This window comes from Cyclopterus lumpus, chromosome 12 (genome assembly GCF_009769545.1).
Source record: "Cyclopterus lumpus isolate fCycLum1 chromosome 12, fCycLum1.pri, whole genome shotgun sequence".
In the NCBI taxonomy this organism is placed as follows: domain Eukaryota; kingdom Metazoa; phylum Chordata; class Actinopteri; order Perciformes; family Cyclopteridae; genus Cyclopterus; species Cyclopterus lumpus.
The window spans coordinates 9,388,005-9,415,846 of record NC_046977.1 but is presented as its reverse complement, the minus strand read 5'-3'; the positions used below and the strand labels follow the sequence as shown (position 1 = coordinate 9,415,846).

The following is a 27,842-nucleotide window of genomic DNA, read 5'->3' as shown; positions in this document are numbered from 1 at the left end:
TAGATTACTTTGAAATGCCCTTCTTTGACTGCTGAAGCACTCAGGATCCATTAATGCATGATAAACTGAGACATACTGGAGTAATACGGATCTGCATAGCTGACCCGCAGCACCCATACTCCAGGAGAGGACAGACTGAGCCAGGAAAAAGGGTTCCTGTCTTCTCCTGTTCCCGTCCCTGCCTGGTGACCAACTTTTAGACGGTGAGCAACTCAGTCCAGTTTGGAGAGTCCCGGCTGCGGCCTGGCACCCTGCCCTTATGGGGCAGCAGCCGGGGAAGTTTGTAGGGGACCAGAGGAGACCTAGTCTGCCGGCCTTCATCAAGGGTGGAAAGAGAGAGTCGTCACGCCATGGGACCCAGCCCTGTAACGTTTTTGCTGTGCACGGTAAGAACAAATATTTCTGTTAAGACCCTTGAAAAGTCACTCGTCATTGACGGCAAATGTTTTTGTCGAGCTGTTAGCGTGCTATAAATGTATTGAATGAAAATGTCAGGGATAAACATTGCATCCTTTTCGTGCATCATATACCTCACGAGACCAAAGATCAAATACTTAGACACCTTTCTGTCTTGTGCTTCCTTTAGCTTTTAGACCATTGTACCCTATCTTCACTGTTGTGAAAAAATAAGAAACCAACATGCAGAAATTGTTACGACATGTAATTAGAAATTGCAAAACTGTACTCTGGTTGCACTATAGAGAATGTAGCTTGCCAGCTGAATAAAAGACTGCCATAATACAACAAAATCAATGTAATCAATATTACAACTGGTTTACAAAGACACTCTTTGCCGTCCATTTCGGCACAGGGTGACTAGAGATGGTATTCATAATGAGTCTGTACTTTTGATTAGTCACTTGTTTGGTCTTTGTCGTTTCAGTTCTCTTGACACTTGACCAATACAAAGTGTGTAATATATATATATATATATAATTTTTATTTTGTAGCTACAAGACTTGACCTATTTCTGCTAGCAAGGTGGCATTTAATCAAGCATATGTGTGCTTTACACTTCTACTGCTGTGGTGTTGTATTGGCACTTTTGGTATCTCTACCGTAGTGCACTGATAAACAAACAAGTTACTCTCAATGTGACTCTTAATCACTGTCATGTTGTCTGAAAGGTTTTCAATTAACTTTCGCACCGACAGACTTACTAGCTTTCCGTACTAGATATAAATAATGAAACACCAAATCCATACCTCTAAGCCTGTTATGTCAGTTGTATGCTGTAAGTAGCTTTTGTGTTGGATTTGTTCCATTGACTTGAATACACTTTGCCATTTTCCTCTGAAAAATTGTTTTCAGCTGTTTTAGATGTAAGAAATACTTCACTAACAAGAATGCTGGCATTTCCTTGAATAAATGCAATCTGAGACATATTTTTGTCAATATGAAATTTAAGATGTCATTTTAAAATACCAAGCAGATTGTGGAGCTTCGAGATATTCCTTAAGGGTGTAAAGTGATTCTCATACAGTGATTTCAGTTACACACTGGTATGGATATTGCTGCATGGTATATTAGGTTAGTCTATTGATCCTGTGGTCTGAGATTTCCCAGCCATCTGTTTGTTATGAAAAAATGAACAACATACGTCCAACTCTTTCGTATTTCTGACATTTGATTCTACTGTCAAACAAAATGGTTTCATAATTTAATAGAGGTCTTAAGAGATTGAAGTATTGTAAATGAACTAATTTGGTAATTCATTCAACCAGGAAAAGAAGCATGGATTGCTAATGATTTGGTAAGATAGACTAAAACGATGAAAGTTTTTCCTGTACCGATGTGAGGGTCCTGGGACGGCGCACGTCGTATGTGTACAGATTGTAACGTCTTGTGTTTTTGAGCGATACAAAATACATTAAATTGAATGAATGGTTGACTTTCCATCACAGAGATTCACAGCAGTGTTGTAGGGTAAAGTGTTTAAGGCTGTGTGCTGTGTGACCTGATTATAGAGACGAAAAGATGAGGTGGCCTCCGTCATTACCCCTGTTTTTATTAAACTTGCATTGACTAAGGAACTGATGAAGAATTCAGAAACAAGAAAAAAAAAAAACACCTCTGCATCGATGCCATAAAGGAAGTTTTGTAATGTGACCGAGCTCAGCAGTGCCTCCTCCTGTGTGTACACAGGATGGTGTGTAGCGTGTACTACAAAGTGCTATATAATATTGTGGAAGCACACCGCTGTGTTCAATATTTAAGCTGCAAATTACAATTATTTTCATTATCGATTTTCTCCATAAATCAATTTGTCTTCCTGTCAATAAAATGTGAAATTGCCCGTTACAAGTTTCCAGAGCCCAAGAGGAAATCCAACCAACGTCCACAATGCGAAAAATATATTGTATCATATAAGACACAGAAAAGCTGCAAATCATCACAATCGAGAAGCTGGTGAATTTCTCATCAGAATTGTTTGTGCATATAAAGTGTGTTGAAATAATCCCAGAATACATTGTAAAAAGTACTGTATCGTTGGAGAGCTTTCTACCATCATGTATTGCACAAAGGCAAGTTCAGATAAAAGGATACCTGAAATTGCTTGTGAATGATATCAGACACCGCCACAGATGCACCTGAAGCATGGCCCTGTCTGAATGGGCTAATCACGCCCACTGGGGAAGGCTTGCATGCTGCTGGCACCGAGCCTCACCATACTCTGCAAAGCAGTGACCCAGTGTCCTCTATATCGCACTTCGATAGATGTCTTACCTGGTGAGGTTTTTTCTTTGAGTTGTGTATCTTTTTAATCCATGATCATATAAAGCAATGTGTTTTTGTTTTTTCAAATCACAATATTTAAATTAAGCATGACTGGACAGACTGTTTAGCTTAAATCATTACCCAATGAAACCAGTTGTTACATCACTTCTTGTTTTTATAGTCAATGTTTTGATATTTACACATTTGGGCTTATAAATGTGTCTCTGGTGGTTTATGCCTTAATGTATTACCCACAATATAACCAAGGCTTGTTCTAAAGCATGAAATAAAGTGATGCTGATTATTGCGTTTAATACTCAGTGGGGAGTGGGTCATAATGTTTCTATCTCTATCTCAAGACAAGTATTGGTGAGGTAAAAAGAAACCGTATACATGATAGTTGAACAAAATTTAAAATAAATGGCCACCAGTTTGGCAAAATGAATGTATCAGTTGAGAGATGGAGCTAAACGGTTTAAGCTCGTCAGATGCATGCTAACTGTCAGGTTTACCAAATGGGTCTGTAGGCCTGTGACTGCTAGGCAGGACTACTTTTCACTGAGCCGAAGTCTTGCATAACACAGCGGGGGACAGTGCAGGAAAAGTCGGAAAAACAGATGAAAGCCGTTGCCGGTAAATGGATCGAATTTGGCAAAGGGTCAGTGACAATGGACGTACTTGTTTTCCCCTTTCTGCCCCTTTCCTCCTGAGATGAGCAGGTTAAACTACGAGAGGGGATGTGAGTCAGAGCAATAGGAGGGCAATATCAACACATGATGTGACATTTATGTGTTATTTTTCTTCCTGATGAGCCTCGGCTAGTTAATGCTCGGCTAGCCAGCGCCATGCTGCTTCTCAGCAGGCAGGTTCAGACCTCTGCATGCAGCTGCCTGTGAGAGAGACGGAGGCAGTGGAGGGCAAGCAAAGACCTGTCTCTGCTCTTGGCATCTCTGTGTACTGTACAGTGAGGTATGATCTCATTGGCTAGCTGGCACAGATCATAATGACTGACCATGCAAGTACATTTCTGGAACCGTAACTCACACATTGTATTTCCAGTTATTTTCTTCTATGTGTCGCTCCGATAACTTAGTATCTCCCCAAGTTGACGATGGAACTAGACAAATCATGGACTAGATTACAAGCTGCAGTAGGTTAGCAGGCCTTTTTAAGAAACATGTCTGAGCACAACCGAGTGTACTTGATCACTTCTTTCTCGTCTAATTCTGTTCTGTGTATTATGTTCACTTTCACTTGTAGATACAAAAATGCATCCTGGATTGACTGTGTATTCAGCTTTACATCAGTTTTACAGTTTAGTAGCTATCAATTATCTATTATATCTACACTTTATACTGCAGCTTTCACCTTCCAAAGTGCTGCCATTTTGGTTAGTAAATGTAATTGAACTGAAATACAATAATTGCAATAAGATTGTGTCGCCTTGGTTACTGCCAGGATAAACTTTGCTTTAGTTAGAGATTGTTGTGCATTACATTGGTTTCCCTGCTCAGCAGATTTGGGACTTGGAGGGTTCAAAGAAAAGTAAACCACAACAATATTGTCTGAGTTGGAGGCATCGAAGTAATTGCTCTTCCTACATGTGACGGCTTGAAAGAAATCTGCCCCCTGGTGGTTGCTCTTATTTTTTAGGTGTTTTATTAAGGTGTATTGCAATTGTGACCTAGGATGCTATATACATTAAAAATAATGCTTTTATATCTTAAATATAATTTGTTGTCATTAAATGTATAATGTATCATTGTTAACCTGATGACACAGTATAATTACAGTTTATTTGTTGTGTTACTTTGGTGTGTGTATTCTGTAACTGTATATTTCCTGTGTTAAAAAATAACTTGCGGTCAAGAAATGCAGTCCCACAACAAGAAGGACGTCTTCAGTCAACTTAAGTGAACAAATACACAGCTAGCTACAAATGCTGCACACTCCCTTGCTGTATATCTTGGTGTCTGGCATTCGGGGTTGATGCATCTCGATTATTCGACCAATATTCCCCATAAACAATTAGCCTAAATGACTTCCTGTAGTCCTGTTCTCTCGCAATTGTTTTGACGTCTCATTTGCCATATTACTAATGCAACTACTAGTACTGTTGCTGCATCATATTAAAAACCCATAACGGATATTTTACCTGTGATAGGTTTTTAATATAAAGCAGCTACAGGAAGGCACACTTGCGCGCACACGCATTCAAAATGTGCCATTGAATCATTAAAATATAAACAGTTGGAGCCAATACAGATTTGAAAGCCACTAAGAGAAATAGCTGTGTCCTGTGTGAGCATTTGGTCTGATCTAGAGCAAGACAACTGATCCGTATGTGTGAATGTCCGTCATGGTGGTCGACGAGTAGAATTTTCTTTTGACTTATTTGCTAGCGAGCAGCTTTCATTTGAATGAATTGGCTGTCAAGTCACCATCAGTGGTGAGCTCAAAAGCATCATAGTTCATGGTTGCACGTTTTATGTCACTGGTATTTTAGCTGTTTGGAAGTTGGACATGCAAACGAGTCCATTAATTAAACTATATCACCTAAAAGCAAATGCACTTTCAGTTATTCAACTTCTAATACAAACAATGCAACGAGGTTCTGAGTACCGAATGCATCACAACAGGTTTGCAAGAGTAGTTTGTAATACTCTGTTTATGCATTCATTTTGTTCATGAAATTGTGCCTTTGTATGTAGCTTAAACAATAAGCTTTAAATTCCCCATAAACATCTGGACTACTGGAAAACAGCTGGACAGTGTAAGGGTTTTACAAACAGCGGTTTTGGCATGGGATTGGCAACTGATTGCCCTCATCTCAAATTTTTACTACAGCCAACTTAAATTTGTAGACGACAAGAAGAGAACCGCGCAAACCTATGGTCATCAGTCAGATGAGTTGGGTTACAGAAATGTTAGGGTCCTCTGGCATGTTGCTTCTTGCTTGGAGAGCGTTCAGTGTGGACACAACAAGACTTATCTTCTTCATAAGGTTCACCCCTCAATTTCCCCCTGTTTGACACCTGGAGGCTAGACTGGCAAAGGTTCAAGTATTTTCAAGGCATATTATAATGTGCGGATGAAGGCAGATGACACTGCACTTGTTCATTGTCTCTCTGTGCTCATTTCTATTCAGGGTCATTTGGTGCTCGAGCAATATGTTTAGGGCAGAAAACAGGAATATGCAGCATACCAGTTAACGGTTTGTCCATGAGCAACTAAATAAGAAACCATTTGACCTGCATGTCTGTGGAGCACATAAAAGGTACAACTGGAAGATATGTGAAGAAGATGATGTTGCTGTTTCTTTATTTACTTCAAAGTTTTTGTTAATCTTAATTGCATATGAAGAGGCTTCAGTTTTGAAGTGATGGTGGATAATAGAGGTGCACTGATACGGATATCAGTCTGATACTGACTCAAATAGCTGGATCTGTTAACAGATACCATCATTTTAATAAATAACAATCATATCTATGCATTTATTTGTTACATGTTGTCTTACAAAGTTAGGAAAGCGGGTGTTTATGTCAATCCTGACGTTGCCTCACACATACAAGAATAATACCAGCCACTTCCACATAGTGACACTTACTGCTTATCAATTAAATACTGGTATCACATTGGTAATCGGTATCAGTCGATACCCAAAGCCCAGGCATCGGGACCGAACAAGTCAGATTGGTGCATCGCAATGTGCTTTTAAAAGGTGTATTTCGGGCAAGGTCAGACAGTCAAACCCTTCCTCTCATGTGGCCTTTTAGTGACATCATTGGATTTCTGTGTGTTCCCTGCAGCAGCTGTGTTCAGCATTTATGCAGTAAGTGAATCCATTTCAGTTTTGGTCTGTCTGGCTCTTTCTTGGCTGGAACTCGAGGAATCTATACAGTCTATACACCAAATCTCCTCCCATGATCCCGTTGGAGTCTGAAGGCTGGAGGAGGGGTTTTGTGTGTATGCGTACGTGTACGCACAGCACACTCACTCACACCCACCTACATACCTATGCAGCAGGCGCCTCATAGTAATGCTCATTCAGGCCAGCCAGCTGTTAGGTCCCTGGTGGCTTGTCCTTAGCTGTGGCTGGCCATGTCTCCAGACTAATGGGCACACACATACACATGCTCACACAGACGCTGTGTAACTCTCAAGTGAGAAGACTTCTCATCTTATCTAATCTGTTTACTTTTTTTGTGATGGAATTTTGACACGTTTGCCTGCCAAATTTGGTGTTAATGTGTTAGAAAAGATGCGTGTTTGTGTGCATGAGTGAGACACATTTGTCCCTTGCCGGATGACACCTTGCTGATTAGTAAGTCTATTCCCCTCTCATCATGGTTTGACCACCTGGAAAGAGTCCCATTTATTACCACCCTAGCTGATGGCTGGTCAAAACAGCTGTTTTTCGAAATCAAGGTAGTTCATGCTCCTTGTTTTTAAAAAAGCATTACAAATATACAGTATTTCATTATGTCAAGATCGGAAATAGAAAGTCAAAGTAGTTATTCACAAATACACATACTGTAGCCATTTCCCACAGAAAACCAGCGCCAGATCAATGTATTTGGTCTAATTATAGTCCTGTCTGCACAGGAGTGGTTTACAAAGAGGAGGCACAATTATTATGGTATTTGACTTATGCTATTGACATTTCAGTTTTATCCAAGTCTCTCTGTAAACCATCAAAGTGTGATACTGAGCCTGACCTTGAAACTGAAAAAGCGAAATGGAATTCAGCCATTGTAACATGTTTATTTACACCTATTTTACTTCTTCTGTGACAAAATGCCTTAATAGAAGATTCCTATTGTATAACATCATAACTTGTCTGGTCAGTGTGACCATAACAATGGACTACTAGCCGACAGCCCCTTTGTACTCTGCCTCTGGAGCCGGTCCACTCTGTTTTCTAGTGAATAGCTTGTGTTTGTATCTGATCTGTTGCACCAGAGGTGTGTTGAGTAATAATGCATATTTTACACTGAGAAAAAAAGAGAGCGAGAGAGTTGAACGTAGGGCAAGCCACAGCAGTGGAGAGAAGAATGTGACCTCTTTTGCATTCCTCCCTCAAATAACTGGTGCAATCCCATTCCCCCCTCCCTGCACCCTCTTTTTCTCTTTTTTGGAGCCTCTAATAGCCTATTTCTATTTAATTGTCTTGCTATCATTGTAGTTTTTTATTTATTTATTATTTCATATGGATGTTGCATATCCCAGAGCAGTTTCATAGATGATGAGAACACAGAACAGGCAGCAAGCATTAGCCACCGTATTTACAACACCGAGTGTAGAAGTTGAGGTCAATGGGTGCATTTTCTATGCAAAAATGGTCACGTGGGTTTGTCTTGTGTGTTTTTAATAGTTAGCTGCTATTTCTTTTTTCTGTTAAGACAATGTCATGACACTTTCTATGCATGTTATAGATGTTTGATATTTAGCTTCCCTTTGTTTGTTCTTAAAATGCATTATATACGCTGTTAAAAAAACCTATATATATATTCAAAATAAAATATTTTTCTTAATGCCAAGTTTAAGAAATAATCTTCTACTTAAAGTTGTGTTGAAAGGGAAAAAGAATCCCAAATAAAGGAAGGGAAACAAAAGCCTAAACCAAAGCTTTTTCCATCTACATGAAGTACAAAGTGTTTTGCACAGAACAATTGAAAGTGTAAGCACGTCAGTATATGTTAGGTTAGCGTTAGGACAAACAGTCCTGTTGAGTCATTGACTCTCACTCTGGTTTTTGTTATTTGGATTCACTTCAGCATCTGCAACAGTCTGCTATGAAACCTGGGTTGCCCAGTTTCTGACAAGAAAATAATTATCTACAGAAATGTCTTTTCTTTTTTTTTTACCACCCATGCATCAGTCGCAATTCTATATGTACTGATACATTGCTTAAAATGTCCTTTTTCTTCTCTCTGCTGGTTATATGTCCATTGTACACAAACGGTACATGCAACACTCTTATGCATACCGAGAACCTCCAAGTTGGGTTAGGAATGCAAAGTGGCAGCTCTTCGGCACCCGGGTCCAAGCACACACACTCTCACACAGAAGAAACACCCCCTGTTCCCCACACCATGCCCGAGCAGGCAGCTCCAGACACAGCTGTTGTTTTCTCTGCAGACAACCTGCTACCTAGTTTGCCAGCTCTGTCTTTTTGTCAAAATGTCAGCCGTGTCTGAGCCCTCTTGGTCAGAGAGCTTCCCCGTGCAGATTACAGGGTTAAAGTTCATGATTTGACATTGACACCGTTCAGAAGTGCATTTTGTCTTCTTTTCGAAAGCCTTAATGTGAGGTTGATTTGAGAGTGTCGGACTATCCAAAGTTCTGTTGTTTTTGTAAAAAATCCATTGCGCAAGAATGAACTAAATCTATCCACTTAGGCATCGTCTGACTGGTTACATTATTTTCTGGTTTGTTTGTGTTCCCCTCACCAGTCCAGCCCATACAGTACTGGTATGCTGTCCTGTCCCTTTGTGTTGTGTTAAGCTCCTCTTCATAGTGCTATAAGAGGAGGCCTACTATGCTTGCTGCATCTGGATTCACTTAGACACAAAGAAGAACTGAAGCAGCTCTACTGCTGCAGTCCGAGAGCCTCACAGCCGGAGTCACTCTTCTATACTATCTGTTTCTGTTTTTACCCCCAATGGGCATACAGACAAATGGAGTCTTTCCCGAGGCATCTAGATAACATCTCAAAAACATTTAAGGTTTATAGTCTGTAAAAACAGACTCTCTTCCTTGTTTACTGAGTCTGTCTGCTCTTATTAAGGTGTTGTCTGTTTATGCTATTGAACTTATAAATTATACCCAAAGTATCAGCAGAGGCTTTAGGGCTAGCTTTCTCTTTCTATTACTGTAGAACTGCAAACCTCCCACTCATATGTACACACCCTTTTCTTTTCTGCTTTTCTCTCCTGAAAGAGTTTGGCTTCCTTACACTCATAAAAAAAATGGCATATAAAAAGTTGTGCTTTTATTCCAGCATATAGGTCACATTGATTAGTTTAGGCAAATTCTGAATGACACACACACACAGGTTGTTATTTCAGAGGAGAGCTTGTTTGTCTGGGCTCTCTTTTGCCCTCTTAATTTCCACAGTCCTTTTCAACAAAGATGATTAGCGGCGTATTTTGTGATGAATGTGTGTATCCAGTGTGCATTTGACCCTGTTTGCTCAAAGTATGAAATTTTAACTCTTGGCTAGCATCCATACATTTATTTTCTCTTTAGGTTTGCATATTTTTGCAGAGTTTTGTCTGGGCCTACAGCATAGTGGAGAAATGAGCTACGGTTCTGCTCATTCACCTGGTTTGTGTTGCCCTATTTTGTTTCTGTCATCATGGTAAAATGAATGCTGCAGTCGTGTTCCAATAGGTCGTCCGGGTTTAACTCTCTCAGGTGTGTGTGTGTGTGTGTGTGTGTGTGTGTGTGTGTGGTGGGTTTCATCAAATGTGTTTAATGGCCTCTGGGCAGTCTCACTGTTGTAAAATACAGTCAGAAAACCGCTTCTAACGTGCCTGCTGAGAATCAACTTAAAGGACATTGTTTGCCCTTTGTTCCCTGTAATCATATGTTGATTTCTGCACGTCAGAATATTTAGCATATATTTTTTATATGCTGGCAAGTTCTTTTCCACTGTTGTCCACATTGGTAAGTTATTACCACCTCAGGCTGATGCTAGAGCCTTAACCTTGAACCAGAGCAGCCACTGTTTTGTTCTGAAGTGTTCGCTCTCCCTGTGGACAATACTAAGTGGAGAATTATGTGGAACTCTAAACCCCTTAACCTCATGTGCTGGTCTGCACGCCTCAGACACTCTGGCTGCATTCTCCACCGGGCCCTGAGTAAACAGCCACATGCGTGCGGACGCACACGCACATCCATACACCACATACATACCTGGTTCTTGTGTGTCTGATATTTAAGTACACTTGGCTGTTACTTTTTGATGTGACCTCTGGGTTATGTAATGCAGTGGAACGATGAACCATGTGTAGTGCAGAATTAATATTAAGACCCTTCGTGGGTTTGTCTCCCACCCTTATCCTCCTCTGGAATTAAGCATGCTCAGTTTAAAAGTGTAATAACTCTTTTTCCATGACTTGTGTGTGTGTGTCCCCTCATGCATGGAGTTGGAAGCACAGAAATGAAGCAGTCCTCAAATATTCTAACATTTAAAGAAAATATCCTCTTACCAAGTATTAATTAATGATATAAGTCAATGGCTTAGTTTTGCCTAGCACATGTCAAAATGTTCATAGCAGATGTCAGTAGCAGTTAATCATGTAATAGTATGAATTACTGAGGTTCATTGTTGCGTAGTGAATTCTGGTTTTAAAATAAGTATTGAGTGTAAAAGCAATGTCCCAGTTCATAATTTGATAGTTATGACTGCAGATGAAAATGAGCCTGCATGGTAAATCCAGCTGTTAATTAATATGCATTGTCCCTTTTATGTCAACATTATTTAAAAGATATGGCACCAGTACAATTCAATTCAGTTTATTTTGTATAGCCCAATATCACAAATTACAAATTGTCCTCAGAGGGCTTTACAATCTGTACACATACGACATCCCTGTCCCAGGACCTCACATCGAATCAGGAAAAACTCCCCAAAAATAACCTTTCACAGAGAAAAAAGGGAAGAAACCTCCAGGAGAGCAACAGAGGAGGATCCCTCTCCCCGGATGGACAGATGCAATAGATGTCATGTGTACAGTTTTAATCACAACACAGTTGCAACTTCAGAGTTCGATTACAAACTGTTCGCCGCTTGAAGATTTAAAGAACGTAATCAGAAAAGCAGGAGAGGTGTACATGAGTGGAAAAGGCTCAAATCCATCCCATGGGTGGATGTACGTCAGCTAACCGTTAACATACACGGCCCGGATTATAAAACGCAAGCGAGCGATTCTTCTATGAGCTCACTTCCAAACAATGTGCTTCATGTTTCTCCATCTGCAACATGTTTAGTGTCCTCTATTCCTCTCTTTGTATCACTTGCCAAGTCTTCCAACAATATTTGCAAAATAGGCCTGCTGGTTGACATAACGTTTCTTTAAGGCAGCTACAGAAAGAAAGACTCAGATGTCACTGCTTTTGCTTTTATGTTTTTATGATGGAAACAAAAAGTGCAAAGTCTTTGTAACTTCCTTGTATATTTTTGGTCTACGCTTTTGCTCCCTCATTGTAAATTCCAGTCACCAAGTCAGCCAGTGACGCTCATGCTATGTGCTATTATGTCATCATCAAGCTGGCTTCCCACCACTATGTAATCACCCACTTGACTGGGCTTCTTATCTCTGAAGTGATGTTTGTCATTTAAATGAAAAAAAAACATTTGCCAGACATAGTCAGTAGTTTAAAGCTGTTCTTTTTGTTTTTCGGTTTCAATCTTCATCTTTAGCACATAACTCAAGTGGATAAAATAACAAACGCATAACAAAATCCTGCAGAGTATGTCTAAATAATTTCAGTAAATTCAATAATCTGTCTGACAATAACAACATGCGTTTAACAAATGCAGCATTTTTTTGTAATTGCATTCAATTGTATGGATGTTAATAATGGTCTTCACCCTCTGTAAATGGCCTACTATATTTTAGTCTGTGTGTTATCCTGTAATAAAGGCTGGGAGAGAACATTTTTGTAGAATGTAAACATATCTTGAGCAGGAGGGATATAGGCTGTGGCTAGCTGTAGCGAAAGAGAAGAGGACCTTTTAATGTGAAAAGCAAGTATTAAGAGAACAATAGGTGCACCTTGATTTTGCTCAGACATTTGCATGTTGAGATGGAAAAATAATCAACCAGAAGCCCCAGAAGTCAAACAATTGCTTTTATTGACAGATGCCAATGAAATTTTGTTTATGTATTTCTAAGAACAGCTGTTTTATTTTTTCAACATTTTCAATAGATTTAGTTCTGAAGACCTAAATCTGAAGGGGAAAAAAAAGAAAACTCTTTTCTTTATTTTTAAGTTTACTTTGTTTCTGCCGAACGACTCCTTCCAGATATGGCGAAAATCACATGGTCAGACATGTTTCTTTTAAGATCAAAAGATAAATGTTCTCAATTTGATTAATTGAAATATGTTGCTAACTTTGTTCCCATTTGAAATGTTGAACAAGCCTTGTTTAAGTGGCGTGTGAAGTCCAGAGTCAGATGCTAAAGCTTTTCTCTGTCAGCTGCTCTTTATAGAGAGCTTCAGCATTGCCTTTAACTACCTGGTCCTGTTTCCAGATCTGATTCCTCAACCTGTAAACATTTCATAATGGAGAGAGGTGAAAAAAAGCATGGTCAAGAAGAAGAGAGAGCGGCAGAAAGACACAGAGAAGGGGGAAGGGGGGTTAAAAAGTTGGAGGAGGAGCTCCTTGTAATCATCTCATGACTTCAACAGAAGGAAGGAAGACCTATTTAAGCTCTATACTAACTCTAAACTTCAAACAAAGCGTTTGTCTCGCATGCAGCTTTTGCCTCATATGTTGGCATGAATTTTGTGTGATGGTGTTTGTACTCTTCTTGGTGAGTGCTTGTGGTAGCGGTCTCTCCCTCTCATTGTGTGTTTGCTGCTGGAGGTGGGAGGGCTCAGCTGATGTCATTGAGTGCAGCAGGCTGAGCCTGAAAGAGGCCCTTTGTTGGCAGCTGTAGCACGAGTAGTCCCTGTGCCTCAGATACACACTCACACAGGACAGGAGAGAGGAATGGCACCGTTCAGACTGCCCTACTGCCCACTCAACTGACACATCTACAGGTCGAGCAAGCCTTTGGAACAAACCTGCGCTTTTGGATCGTTGTTGTAACTAACAGACGTGGAGCTAACCAAAACCCCAAGAGCAAAAGGGGGGGAAAAAAACATGGAGACGCTCGGAAGAGAAAGTTGATAGACTTTGCCGGACAGCGGACTCTGATTTTTCTGTTTTGGAAAGGAGTGAGGGGGGAAAAAGAGGATTTACAGCAGCTGAAAGGACTGAGGAAAAGAAAACAAGTAGAATTCAAAACCTATTTTGGCTTGGTGCCGTTTCTCCTTTTGTTAGTTTTTGTCTTGCGTTCAAACTTTTCTCTCGTTGGACACATGTAGAGGGGAAACGTTCAAGGGACGTCTTATTTGAAAAAGCAACAACATTTTCAAGCGGGAAGGGAAAGAAAGCAAATGAAAATGTTGGAGATATGCCTGAAATTGGTGGGGTGTAAATCTAAGAAAGGCCTCTCGTCCTCCTCCAGCTGTTACTTGGAAGGTAAGAATACTTTGATGGCTGCGGTCCCGACTTTTTTAGCTCGGGCCGTGATTTTAAAGTTTACTTTGACAAAATATAAACACAAATTAAAGTACAGATGTGACAAACAAAAGAAGCAGAACCTTTGGAGACAGTGGGAAGGATACAAGATGAAGTATCGGAGTGTAACACAGTTGTGTGGAAATACAAGAATGGGGAGGGGAAAGCAGAGAGTGAGCACAGGGGAGGGTGAGGGAAGCCAGACACACTGGCTAGCTGAAGAGGAAAGAAGTGGAAAAAGAGACGGCGAAGAGAATACAAGGAAATCTGACTCCTGGTCGTGTCCCACTTAACTCTTGTTTATGAGGAGAGGGGATCTAATCTCAGTCTCTGCTCCTTCTCAGTTCTCTATGTTCCAGTACTTGGATCTTGTTCATTGGGTCTGTAAGAGATGTAGATCTATATATTTTGCCCACTCTTTGTAGTCGGCAGACTAGTGATTACCTCTTTTCCATTACTTCTTATTACACAGTTCTGGTCACAGTTAAAGTGGGTAATTGATTTGCCTGTGATGTATGAAGGATACACAAGGCAATTTGAAGAAATCCAGGGCACATCGAGTCTGTACATGATCAACATAATAATTGATTGGCAATGGAAGACTCAGTTAAGTCTTATGTGGGCCAAATATTGTGCAACCAAATGATTTAATAGAGTTAATAGTCCTGGTCTGCTCCCCACTGAAGTGGATGACAGTGATAAAGAGTCTCTAATTTCCAGACCATATGGCACAAGGCATAGAAAATCTCATGCTGAGATGTTCCACCCCAAATTAAACATTAGAGCTGGAGGCCTCATTTGTATTTTTCTCGTGGTATGCAATTTGAATAGTATCATTAGAATGAAGATTGGCATAATAGCAGGGAAATGCAAAATGAATATTGTATGACATCTTGTCGTTGTTCTAAAAGATGAAAATAGTGGTTCTTCCCATTTTTAGTTGCCTTCTAATCACCTGGTATTCCCTGCTCTCCTCCACTGGGCTCTGGTCTGAACATCATGTCATTAATATAATATCTCCCACAGTGGATGGAACTATATCAAATGTATGACCTGAATCTGTTCCACATTGTTCTCCACCAGCTCCCACTCAGGTGACGACAGGTGATGCGAGAGAAATACGTAAGATAGGAATTTTTCCTCTCTCATCACTCATAAATATGTAGGTTAGGGACTAGGGCCAACTAAGGACCACAAATAAATTCATGGTTTTGGACCCAGACTACGGCTGGTTTCTATATTGCCAAGTAGTCGCATTTGTTTTCCAGCCACGTTGTCAATAAACTAATTTTAAGATGACTTGAATCAGAACTTGCAAGACTCTCTTGGTTACCATGACCAAATGGACCAATTTATTTTTTTGTCTTTTTTTTTTTTTTTTAACAATTCTTTGCATTCTTATGCATCTTTGTAGTTTCCTTTTTTAGATGTCTTCTATTTTCTCCTCTCTTTGGAGCTTGTGTTGTGATGGTCCATGTGTCAGTGTGCTGTTGCCCTCTCGCAAAGAGCTGTGGTATGTGTGGCCTGTAAAGTGGACATGTGTGGCATGGGCTGCTCAAATCCGCTGCCCACACACTTTATGACCTGGCCAAACTCGGGACATATGGTATGTCCTGCTGGCTCTCAGGTCTGCATCTTGCCTTGTGAAGCTCTATTTCTATCTTGCATGAACTCTGGCCTCAGCTTAAGCCTAAATTTCACAAAATGCATCTGTTTTTCACTTCAATCATAGTGTTTTCTGTATTTTTGTTGTCGACGGTATTCATTACTTGATTGTTTGTCTTTTTATTTGCACGTGGCACATTTGCACCTGTATCTCTGCCCGCTTAGGGAAACACCCATGATTGTTGCTCCAAATGCAACAGGCCTCTTTTTAGCATTTAGCTTGACGGTATGCTCCAGATGAAATCAAATTAGTTGTGTTCTCACAGACAAAATGGCAGGTTTGTGACCTAAAAGTAGGACCCTATTTGGCCGTGATTGTCTAATTGTGCTCAGGCTGGTGGGTCTAACTTTATAGATGAAGCTGCGTGAAAGTCTTTCATAAGCCTCCAAACACACTGATAACTGCAAGTTGTCAACAATGTCATGTGATTGGCTTTGGGCCACATATGTTCTGTTTACTTCCGTAGGGTTTAATAGTCTTGCATGCTACACATTTTTTTGTTTTCTTCTTGCTTTGAGGAACTCGCAAACACACATCTTCTCCAACTGTGACTCCCAGGCTTCTTCAGCTGGGTTGGACACAATCACATGAACACACGTTGGGTTGTATACCCGCTCTCAGAAGCACACTCATCTTCTGGACTTCATGTACTTCATGTATGTAAATTAATCACATTTGATATCAATTGCATCCATGTTCAGCACTCTCTCAAAGAATTGGCAAAGAATGTTTTTAAAACACTGAATTTATTTTTATCAAACCATTAGGTATTTGGCAGGAAATGTATTGTATATGATTTCATTATCGATCAATATCTGGTTCTATGATTTTGTTTTTAAACTTTCCTCGACTGAGATAACCGGGCAGCAACTCTCAATGAGTTAACTCCAAATTGTTCCAGGAAGGAGGTGGAGTTGCCATTTTGTTTAATAATTCTGTCCAATTCTGTAATCGGGTGTCTCGTGGGAAATTTTATTCTTTTGAATATGTTCAGTAGAGTTCTGTTGCTGCTTAAGTTTGACTGCTCTCTGAGTTTGACTGTGCGGTTTTATTTGGACATTTTTAACATCCATTATGACAACCTATAGAACGCAGCAATAAATAACTGTTGTATTCTCTGTAATGGAGCATGTGACGGAGCTCTCGTGCACAATGTGGTCTTATTCATCCAGGAGCATCAAGACCAGAAGAGACTTCTCAGATCAAACTTGGGTTGTTTAAAGCACTACTTGGTTGAGGGCCAAAATAATTTCTGCTCAGTTATGAACCATCCAGACCCTTCGGATTGTCTGGGCCTGCTCTGCTTACTGTCAAAACTAAACATGGACAAGCATAATTCAGTTTGTATGCACCACATATCTGGATCAAACTTCTCCAAAACTTGAGATCTGTTTCAAATCTCAGTTTTTCATCCATTTCTGTTTGGCACTGCATTTTATTAAGTTAAAAGTGGGACTACTTATTCATATCTTGAACATCACTGTGGCTGTAATGTAATTTAATTTAACCTGAATTATCTTAACAAAAGTTCTACACATATACTGGCCTTGCCCTGAGTGTACCCAGAGCTGCTCTGTCTAAAGCATCCACATGTGACTCTTCTATTCAGCCACTGCTATGTTTCCTCCATATTCAGCTGGGCCTTGGTTATTTCACGCCCATTGTCCTTATCCCCATGGCAAGGTAATACTCCTTAAATCAACACTAAATCACAGTTGTGGTCTGGTTGGTACAGTATATGGGTTTCGGATGGTTTTTGGCTGTTTTTACACCTGGGTCTTTCAGACCAGGCAGAACATGGCACTCTTTCTACATGCATAATGTTCGTAAAAAAGAACAGGTGATCTCCTTATTTTCTTTGCAGAAACACAATGCATAACATCCACTCATGCAATAAAAGTGGCGAGCAAGTCATAATATGCTACATTTTGCGACGTTGTTTTTCTGCAGTGCTTTCCACCATATGATGAAAAGCTGGTATCTCTTGAATATCAGTTTCAGAAAAACAGACATGGAAATGACGTGTGTGACATAATCAGTTGAATCCAATTTTCCATTCCTACTGTGATTGTAAAGAATTGGAAGCTTAAGTTCGATTTCAATGCGTTTCATCTCTTTTTGATGGTTGGTCTGTTTTCCTTATGGCACAGTGTACTATGTGCTATTTCTTACAGAATTATTAAAAAATATATCCCACATCTCGTATCTTACAGTGTGAAATTCTCAATGGAAGGTGAAAGCTAGTGCAGCTGTAGCCTGTTGTCTCTGTTGGAAGGATGTGGGCGTTGTGAACTGGGGGGATGAAATATAAGATGCCTCTAAAACATGTGTGATAACAGCTGAGCACAATAAAGCTCACGTTTAGGCCAAACAGCAGTTATAAAATCTAGCTTCACTTCCCTCTTCTGTTTTCTCTCTTCCTCACAAACACAATGTTCTTCTCTTTTTCCCGTTCCATTTTCCACATTTTAGACATCAGCTTTAATGCTCTAAATTTGCTATAGTTCAAGATGTGTCTGTATGTAACATAGCTATAAGTCTTTGATCCCAGGCTCATTACCTGTGAGTGCAAACACATCCACGTTACAGTTACGGTGAAGATTCACGCTGAGACACATTCTCACGGTCTGATGAGTGGTAGTTGTCTTGGTATTCAAGAAAATGAAAAACGAAGCAAGGATAATCCAGGAAATGAAAAGTTAAAAAGACAGCGTGAACAGAGTCACATGATCAGGTTTATTACTCTAATCCCATGTTGGGATCACAGCTGATGACCTGCTTGTTGGAGCAGGGTCCAGTTAAAGGATATATAGAGGCATTTAAATGACACACGGTCAGGCAACAGTTGACATTGTTTCTGCATCATCCTACATGTGTAAAACTGTTTGTGTAAAACTGTTTGGGGAAAACCGCCTCACAGTGTTTCTGCATACCAAACCCGCCTACAGATCTCCCCTCTGCATTGCATTGTTTGATGTTTTCCCACACATTTTTAGCTAACTTTATGTGTTCCCCTTTGTTTTTTCAGAAGCTCTCCAGAGACCAGACTTTGAGAGTCAGGGTCTGACAGAAGCGGCCCGCTGGAACTCCAAAGAGAACCTGTTGGCTGGACCCAGCGAGAATGACCCCAACCTGTTTGTCGCACTCTATGATTTTGTGGCCAGTGGCGACAACACACTCAGCATTACTAAAGGTTAGTCTATATAGAGTATTTAGTGCTCAACTAGGAAGGATTCAGACATTTTACTATAGGTGTAACTGGTATAGTTGAATCAATATATCGGAAATCACAATTGACTGGCATTTTTGACAACTGTCACAATTAGTGTATGTTGGAAGAGACATTACAAGTGATTAAAGCCTCAATAAGGTTATGAATCTTACTGTGAATCTACTTATTAACTTCCTGTTTCTTTCCCTCTCTGTCTTCATCCCTGTCTGACTCTCACTTCCTGGCGATGGTCTCACACATGTTATTTTTCTTCTGAACCGACAATTAAACAATACCACAGATGGATTGCACGAACAAACAGAGGAAGGAAGGAGAGAACATATGCACCGGAATAAACAAGAAAATGTCATGTTCAACGACACTTTCCACGTTATTCTAATATGAGCCGTTGCTCAAAAAAGGTTCATTTTTACTTTATGTGAATATTTGCCACATAAATAAAGCAGTGTTTTTGTTCTATACAATCTACTAATGTAGAGAAGTGCATTTATTTAGTCACTAAATGACTGGTGGAAAAGATCTGAGGAAACATGACAGTAGATACAGTGAATTCCTGCATGTCTGACTTCAAACATGCAGAGCTCAGTTCTCGTGCGGTGTTCATCTTAATTCAAAGAACATGGAAGATTCACAACATTCCCACCCATGGAAATGTTCTCTCTGAGATCACAGGAGTGAGTTGTAACTATTAAAGTATGAGTATAAAGACAACAAGTTACTTCCTGGATACTAAAAAAAACTAAACTGTAATCTCGCATGTTGACTAGGAGAGAAGCTACGTGTGCTGGGTTACAACCACAACGGCGAGTGGTGCGAGGCACAGACCAAGAATGGCCAGGGTTGGGTGCCATCAAACTACATCACCCCTGTCAACAGCCTGGAGAAGCACAGCTGGTACCATGGACCCGTGTCACGCAACGCTGCGGAGTACCTGCTCAGCTCGGGCATCAACGGAAGCTTTCTGGTCCGGGAGAGCGAGAGCAGCCCCGGCCAGAGGTCCATTTCTCTGCGGTATGAGGGGAGAGTCTACCATTACAGGATTAACACTGCGTCTGATGGCAAGGTAGGCATCAGGAAACACACACACACACACACACACACACACACACACACACACACACACCAAGATTAACTTCGGTCTACCTAATAATAAAGTTGTGATTACTGTGTGGGAGCATCTGAAATTGTTTACTTTTTTTGTGTAAGTAACCCAACACATGCTCACAAATGCCTTACGGTTGATTTTTTAGATGTTGTTTATTACTTATTAACTCGTAGCTCATGGCAGGACTTACCACACTGTTCTATATCGGCTGTAGTTTAAATGTAATTCATTTGTCAATACAGTGAAGTAAAGATGGTAGTCTGGTGCAGTAATCAAGGGGACAGCTTTTCAGTCAGTGCAACATTTTGAGAAATGTGAAGACATGATTGAATCCCACATGCAACAGCTCATAAACGTGAAGAAGTCAGGTTGTTCAAAGAGGGAAGGGTATCTGGTGCTCACGGTTATAGTAAGCTCTTTTTAAATAAGGTGCAGGGTACCCTATCCTGATGGTCATGGTAGAAAAAGTGTAGTCCATATTTGTATGTACGACTGAATTTCCTCTGTGGGATTCTCCCAAATTGCTATGTTGATCAAGAAGCTGCTGCCATTCTGTCCGTGTCACCGTCTAGTCTGTGATGCAGAGAGATGAGCGAGCTTGAGGAACGCTAGCTATGACAAGAATGCCTCTAACCACCACTGTGCTGCTCATGGCCAGCAGACGCAAGGCTAGCCAGACACTGACGCCCGTGCTAAGACATGCATTAGCACAGACAGATGAAGCCAAGTATGCGCAAACACACACATATGCACGTGCACACGGGCACCCGGTTCCCCATCTCGTATTGCTTTCCATCCTCCCACTGAGCTACAACTCAAGAGTCTGGTATGATCGACTTCTCCAATAATAATCAGTACTCCCCCGAGCCCCAGCTTTGTTTCACACTGCTTAATACTGCTCTGAATAACTATGGTTTATATGGTAGCCAAACTAATTTTTCCCCTTAATTTAGTAAAGGTGTAAGCCAGTAGAGCAGCCAATTGACCATTAAATCCTCTTCAGATTTATACGATTTTTTTTCCCTCCACATGCCTCGATCACAGAGCCTGTTCACAAGTAAAGAAATGCACAGTGCAGATTGTGGAGCAAATCATTTTTAGGGTTATGTAAGAATTGGACAATGGAAAAGACTGTGTCCACTGAGCCCTGACCAATATCCTTCCCTCCACCAGCTTCCTGAGTAATGCCTTGTGAGTTTTGAATGAGCTAAGACTGTTTTTTTATGAGGAAATGTTTGTTGTTTTGTCAATACTTAGATTATTTCATGCTGTATAACTTGCACTGTCAGTTATTTTTGGTCTTGTGCATTTCTCTAAATCCACTTTTTGTTTCCAGACGTGCTGTATGAGCTTTTTAAAATACATTTTTACACAAGTAGTTGTCATATAATGAAAACATTTGGTTATTTAAAATAATAACCACTGTTTTTCATTGTTTTGACAGTTCTTTGACCTGTATAAGTGCATAATATAAAATAATGTATCTTGTATTAATCGTAAAATCCCAAACTATGGCAGATATTTGGTTTAGGAATACATGTTATCACAGTTGGTGCTAAGAAGTCTGTCAATGTCCTAAACTCAACTGACCTCTCATGTACATCTACTCAAATGTAGAATCTCTTTCTCCTTCAGCTATACGTCTCGTCGGAAAGCCGTTTCAACACACTGGCGGAGCTGGTGCACCACCATTCCACGGTGTCCGACGGCCTCATCACCACGCTGCACTACCCAGCGCCGAAGCGCAACAAGCCCACCATCTACGGAGTTTCTCCCAACTACGATAAGTGGGAGATGGAGCGCACTGACATTACCATGAAGCACAAGCTGGGAGGGGGCCAGTATGGGGAGGTGTACGAGGGTGTTTGGAAGAAGTACAACCTCACTGTGGCTGTCAAGACACTAAAGGTAAGAGCGAGATACAATTGAATTTATAAGCTCATTATGAGAAAAGGACACATGTCAGTATCCATCTAGTCAAGTGGGAATATTTTGACAACTACTATCATCGCATATTAACACTTTTTCAGCTATTAATCTGTAATTTGGCTGCATAATGCTACCACCTGGTGTTGTGTGGATGCAAATGCAACCAGCCTATGGTTTTGCTCACTTTTTTGCCAATAACTGTCCAGGAGGATACAATGGAGGTGGAGGAGTTTCTTAAGGAGGCTGCTGTCATGAAAGAGATCAAACACCCCAACCTGGTACAACTGTTAGGTATGTTAATGTTTTCAAAAGAAGCCTTGTATCTATATCATATAGTCTGAATAGAGAGTATTTTTTTTTTTTTAGGCTCAGAAGAACAGTTAACCAGGGTCTTTTGCAGATGTACTCATGTTTGCAGGTTAAATAGTTTATAGTTCAGTGCAGCAGTATATTTTCAAGATTTTTGTTGAAAGATAACATACAGTGAATATTAATGTGTTTTTGTTTTGCAAACTGGTTTCCTTGCAGGTGTGTGCACACGGGAACCACCGTTCTACATTATCACAGAGTTCATGACCCATGGTAACCTACTAGACTACCTGAGGGAGTGCAACAGAGAGGAGGTCAATGCAGTGGTGCTGCTCCACATGGCCACACAGATCTCCTCTGCTATGGAGTACCTGGAGAAGAAAAACTTTATACACAGGTGGGTGTAGGGACCTTATTCTTCCTTTTTTAGGTCTAAATTAAATACAATGCTGCTTGCCTATCATTAGTAGTGTGGTCTCAGTCAGAGCTGCACACATACTAAAGAAGATATCTTCTTTGTCCTTAAATCTCATTTACTCTTTTCTCCTCTCACACGCCAAATATTTCTCACAGGAGGACAGACTTGTACACAGTCACGTCCATGTTGTTAGATAGCTTGTTTGTTCTGGCATGTTTAACAAGGTCCTTTTTAGAAGCAATGAGATGATTTATGTCTTCTGTATTTGCCAAACTGCATTTTAATTTTTAATCCTGACGAGACTCAGCTTGTGACTCTGAGCCACACAAAAACATCTGTCGAAATCCAACACTACAGTGAATATTGTAACAAGACATACTATTGATGTTTCTTTCTTACTTTCTCTTAGTTTTTTTCTTACTATTGGCTATATGTTCAAGTCAGCTTATGTATTTTTTGCCTGAGTAGTTTACTTTTACTGGTTTTATATAAAGTCAGGATTCCACCACAGCCTCCTGTTGTTAATAACTCATTTTCCTCTTAATTGTCTCCTGTAGGGACTTGGCTGCTCGTAACTGTCTGGTCGGGGAGAACCACCTGGTAAAGGTTGCAGACTTCGGCCTGAGTCGGCTAATGACTGGAGACACCTACACGGCTCATGCTGGGGCCAAGTTCCCCATCAAGTGGACCGCTCCAGAGAGTCTGGCCTACAACAAGTTTTCTATTAAATCTGATGTCTGGGGTAAGTTTGATCTCATCGCTAAATGCTAAAAATGTAGTCTCTATGTTTTTGCTTTAATACCTCATTTCTTTCTTCAGGTTCTGATTCAACAAGGGGAAACAATTGTGACTCATTAGAATGTTTCACATGTCCCCATGACTTTACATGCCAGTCATTTAGCTCTTGATATGTTTCTGTTGTTGATTGTTGTATAAATAGCACAACTAGCTGTCTTGTGCCTACATCTCCAGCATTTGGTGTGCTGCTGTGGGAGATCGCCACCTACGGCATGTCTCCCTACCCTGGCATTGACCTGTCCCAAGTGTACGAGCTGCTGGAGAAAGACTACCGCATGGACCGACCAGAGGGCTGCCCTGAGAAGGTCTACGAGCTCATGAGGGACTGTGAGTAGCTCAACGGATCCATCCAGAATATGATTAGAGGCACTCCATTCTCGACTTTTTTTATACTTTGTTTTTGGTCTTCCTGTCAGGTTGGAGGTGGAGCCCCTCAGAACGTCCATCTTTTGCTGAAACACACCAAGCCTTCGAGACCATGTTCCAAGAGTCGAGCATCTCGGATGGTCAGTTCTGCTTTCTTTGATATCCAAAGCATCTTTTACTTGTGGGTGTTATTTAAATATTCACTCAAATATAGTCACGCCCTCTTGCAATGTTTCCATTGTCTTAGTTACTAAGATGTGAAAAGATAGGTATTAAATCTCAACTGTATCTTTACTGTCAGAGGTGGAAAAGGAGCTTGGCAAGAAAGGAAAGAAGGCAACATTCGGGCCCATCCAGAAGGCTCCAGAGCTGCCCACCAAAACCAGAAGTCTGCGCAAAAACATGGATAGCCGAGATGGAGATAGTCCAGGTGAGACACAATCACACCCACTGTACGTCCTGCCCGTGTTGCTACACCTTCTTGTAAAATACATTTTCAAGTATCCAGTTCCAAGTATTTTGTCATGGTAAAAGTATGGTATTCTTCCTTATCATTGATGATTTCCTGTTTCTTTTGGGCACTTCCTCAGACCCATTGGAGCCGGAGGTAGCTGTGTCGTCGCCCATGCTCCCCAGGAAAGAGCGCCCCTTCCTGGACAGTAACCTGAATGAGGATGACCGCTTGATACCCAAAGACAAGGACAAGACACGAGGCAGTGGCTTTCTCAGTCTCATAAAGAAAAAGAAAAAGAATGCACCAGCTCCACCCAAACGCAGCTCGTCTTTCAGAGAGATGGACGTCCACCCTGACAGGAGGGGCGTGACTCCAGATCTTCGAGACAGTGACAGCTTCAACAACGGTGCATCTTTGGCCATTAATGACATCACACATGGCCTCGACTCCACAAAGTTCCTGAGTAACAATAATGGGGCAGTGGGCATCACCAACGGGGCACCTACCTACCCAGGACCTTTGTTTCCCAGGAAGAAGGGTGCTCCTGCAGTGCCTGGCCCTGGAGGGAAAGCGGCTACAACACCGCCTGGTGAGGAGGAATCCATGTCCAACTCGAAGCGTTTTCTTTGGTCCTCTAGCATGCCGATTGGCTCAGCTGGCACTGAATGGAAGTCTGTTACACTGCCGCGAGACCTCGGCCAGCGCCACTTTGACTCGGGCACCTTCGGGGGCAAGCCAGCTCTGCCACGCAAGAGAACCAGTGAGCAGAAAGTGGAGAATGCCCCTCGAAAGGGCACCCTTACTCCCCCGCCACGTTTGAACACCTTATCAGATGTTTCCTCTGCCTTCCTAGGCAGAGACACTGATCTTAGTCCTGCTTCCAGTTCCCAGGCATTAACACCTAAGGTGGTCAGGAGACCAGGGCTGCCAGGACTGGAGAACTCCAAGACCAGCGCTCTCCACGCTGAGCTTCTCAAGCCCAATGTGTTCCCTGCTTTAGGGGCAGCTGCAGAAGAGTGCAGGGCCCGCAGACACAAGCACACTGGGGACTCTTCATCTGTCAGGGAAAGAGGAAAGTTACAAAAACCCAAACCAGCCCCACCTCCACCACCCACCAATGCCAAAACGGGCAAGATTTCCCGCAGCCCCACTCAAGAACTCCCCTCTCCCTCATCCACCACGTCAGAGATCAAAGCTAAGGGCCTCCCCTCTCTCTCAGAGCCCCACCATACAACCACTGCCAGTGACCAAGCCCGCTCACCGCTCAGTGAGGGCTCCAAGAAGCTGCCCCTGGGCTCCACCTCCAAACCTCAACCGTTAAAGACCTCCACCTCCTCCACTTCAGTGACCACCTCCCTCTCCAGCCAGAGCCTAGGAGGCTTTTCTTCCTCCCTCACCTCCCCCGGCGATCTGAGCTCGCCCACTGCTTTCATCCCCTTAGTGAACACCCGGCGCTCACTCCGCAAGACTGCTCCCCGCCAGGCTGCCGAGCGCACCCCAAACTCTGCTGTGACGCGCAAGATGGTGCTGGAAGGCACCGAGCTGCTCCGCGCTGCCATTTGCCGCAACTCGGAGCAGACTGGTAGCCACAGCGCTGTTCTGGAGGCCGGCAAGAACCTGTCGAAGTACTGCGTGAGCTACGTCGACTCCATACAGCAGATGAGGAACAAGTTTGCCTTCCGTGAGGCCATCAACAAGCTTGAGAACAGCCTGCGTGAGCTGCAGATCTGCCCCACCGCCACAGGAGGCGCCAATGCCCAGCAGGACTTCAGTAAACTGCTGTCCTCTGTCAAAGAGATTAGTGACATTGTTCAGAGGTAGCGCTATAAAATCTTAAACTACTAAGATATAAAACTGACATGAACTGTATCTAAGACTACCCTTTTTTCTGAGAGCATGAACTGCGGCAGATGCTGAGCTCGTGTTGGAGATCTGAGGGTAAAGCCTGCGGGGGTGCAGCAGTAGAGGTTTCACACGACAGTACACTCTGAAACACTTAAGCCTGTGGTTATTGTGGATGGAATCTCTCCGTCGACGTCGTCAGACAGTTTGCAATATTGAAAAGCCTTAACCATGAACAAACAGTGTCTTTTGGCCTTTTACGAGAGGCAAGGGGCCAATTCTTTATCAACATGACTTTTCGCCAATCATTTTTGAACTGATCATGTCTTATGTATTCTAGTTGTGTTTCCCCCTTTATCGATGACACTAGTAGAAAAGAGGCCTGTGATAATTGTGTCCATCACTGTTGGAGTGATGACAATGAGCAAAAACAAAACACTAAACCTCAACTTGTTCTAGGATGCCTTCTCCGACTTAAATGACTGATCTCATAGTTTCCATTGTTACCTGTAAGAATTGTGGAGCTTCTGGAATCAGTGTTATGACCTGATGCGTCTGTCCAACACATCCCAACATGTTGCATTGCTTTGTGCCATTTCATCAGTGATTGGTTGTGTGCCAGTGATTGTTCTGTATGAATGCTTTTGCATTATTTGCAACCATGTGCCATAAAATAATAATGGGAGCAAGCAAATGAGGCAGAATGAGCTAGTGGCCTTCACCGTCGGTGACCAGTAGTGCCTTCAACACTTTTGGCAGAGCTGTTTCAGATTTGCCACATCACAAGTGCAGAATTGTGGTTACGGATAGCTGTGTTGATTTATTGGATGTGTGATTGCCATACCAAAAACCTTTAGTCTCCAGTCTGTACTGGAGAGGGACCAGGGTGCAGGATCTGCTACTTAGTGGATCTGACTGTTTTATGTTGTCCTTAGACTGGACTTTTCTTATTTTTATAAAACTGATCCAACTTTCTATACATGCTAGTCACAAAAGCCATCAGTAGCAGCTCGGCCTTGCAACCGCATGCCGTTTGATCTGTAAAGAGGGATCGCAGACTGTGTTTCTTCTGCCCACTGAAGGGACTCTTTGCCTGAGAGAATTAGTGTTGGAAGGCTAATGTCACGGGGCCTAAATGCTGTTTCAGAGGCCTTTCCACCCCAGCAAAAAATATATATAAATATATATCCTGGGGGAAACACTGGACTGAAATGTTTATGGATCTGTCACTTGCTGTCTTACAAGATGATGAATAAGTGAGAAGCTGACCATTAGAGTAAAAGAAGCCAAATGTTCCTTTATGCTCAGTAACTCTTGGACGTTCTCAGTATTCGTGCTGTAGTCGCCTCGCCCCATGTGCCCATCTGACTGCAAGCTGCCTTGACTTCAACATGGTACCGTCAGTGTTGGCTCTATTTTTTTTTATTCTGCTCCTTTACCACCATACCACTACTCATCTTTAATGTCTAAGCCTCCACAGTTTTTTTTTGTAGACAAACTTTGCTTTCCTTTGTAAATATGTTTTCCTATTTGTTTCTCTCTCTAGCCTTGGTGCAATTTGTGTTGCAATAAAATAACAAGCAGTTGTGCTACTTGAAATACATCAGTCTAGTGTTTTTTCCACGCGTGTGATCTTGTCAGTAAACAGTAATTAAAAGGAAACTGGAGCATTTTTTACCCTTCTGTTCATGAAAGCTTGTTTCTGT

General features: G+C 41.6%; 1 protein-coding gene across 4 annotated transcripts; it reads left to right on the top strand.

Annotated features, from left to right (window-relative positions):
• The first annotated feature begins 16 nt into the window (after positions 1-16).
• abl1 (c-abl oncogene 1, non-receptor tyrosine kinase) lies at positions 17-27,737 on the top strand. Of its 4 annotated transcripts, none has more exons than XM_034547005.1 (11): positions 17-386; positions 18,712-18,876; positions 19,683-19,978; positions 21,656-21,928; positions 22,156-22,240; positions 22,478-22,655; positions 23,234-23,418; positions 23,649-23,801; positions 23,891-23,980; positions 24,142-24,270; positions 24,431-27,737. In XM_034547005.1, exons 1-11 carry the CDS (start codon positions 260-262, stop codon positions 26,113-26,115), a joined length of 3,366 nt encoding a protein of 1,121 aa, XP_034402896.1. In that variant the 5' UTR covers positions 17-259; the 3' UTR covers positions 26,116-27,737. The 4 variants fall into 4 exon arrangements, with proteins under 4 accessions (XP_034402896.1, XP_034402895.1, XP_034402897.1 ...); XM_034547004.1 differs by having other exon boundaries at positions 21,638-21,928; XM_034547006.1 differs by lacking the exon at positions 17-386 and adding an exon at positions 13,187-13,978 and having other exon boundaries at positions 21,638-21,928.
• The last annotated feature ends 105 nt before the right edge of the window (positions 27,738-27,842 follow it).

Excerpts from the sequence above, each read along its gene's own strand:
- abl1 (XM_034547004.1), top strand. The coding sequence starts at position 260 with ATGGGGCAGCAGCCGGGGAAGTTTGTAGGGGACCAGAGGAGACCTAGT. Across the intron at positions 18,877-19,682 it reads CACACTCAGCATTACTAAAG|GAGAGAAGCTACGTGTGCTG; the intron begins GTTAGTCTATAT and ends CATGTTGACTAG. Across the intron at positions 22,241-22,477 it reads CAACCTGGTACAACTGTTAG|GTGTGTGCACACGGGAACCA; the intron begins GTATGTTAATGT and ends GTTTCCTTGCAG.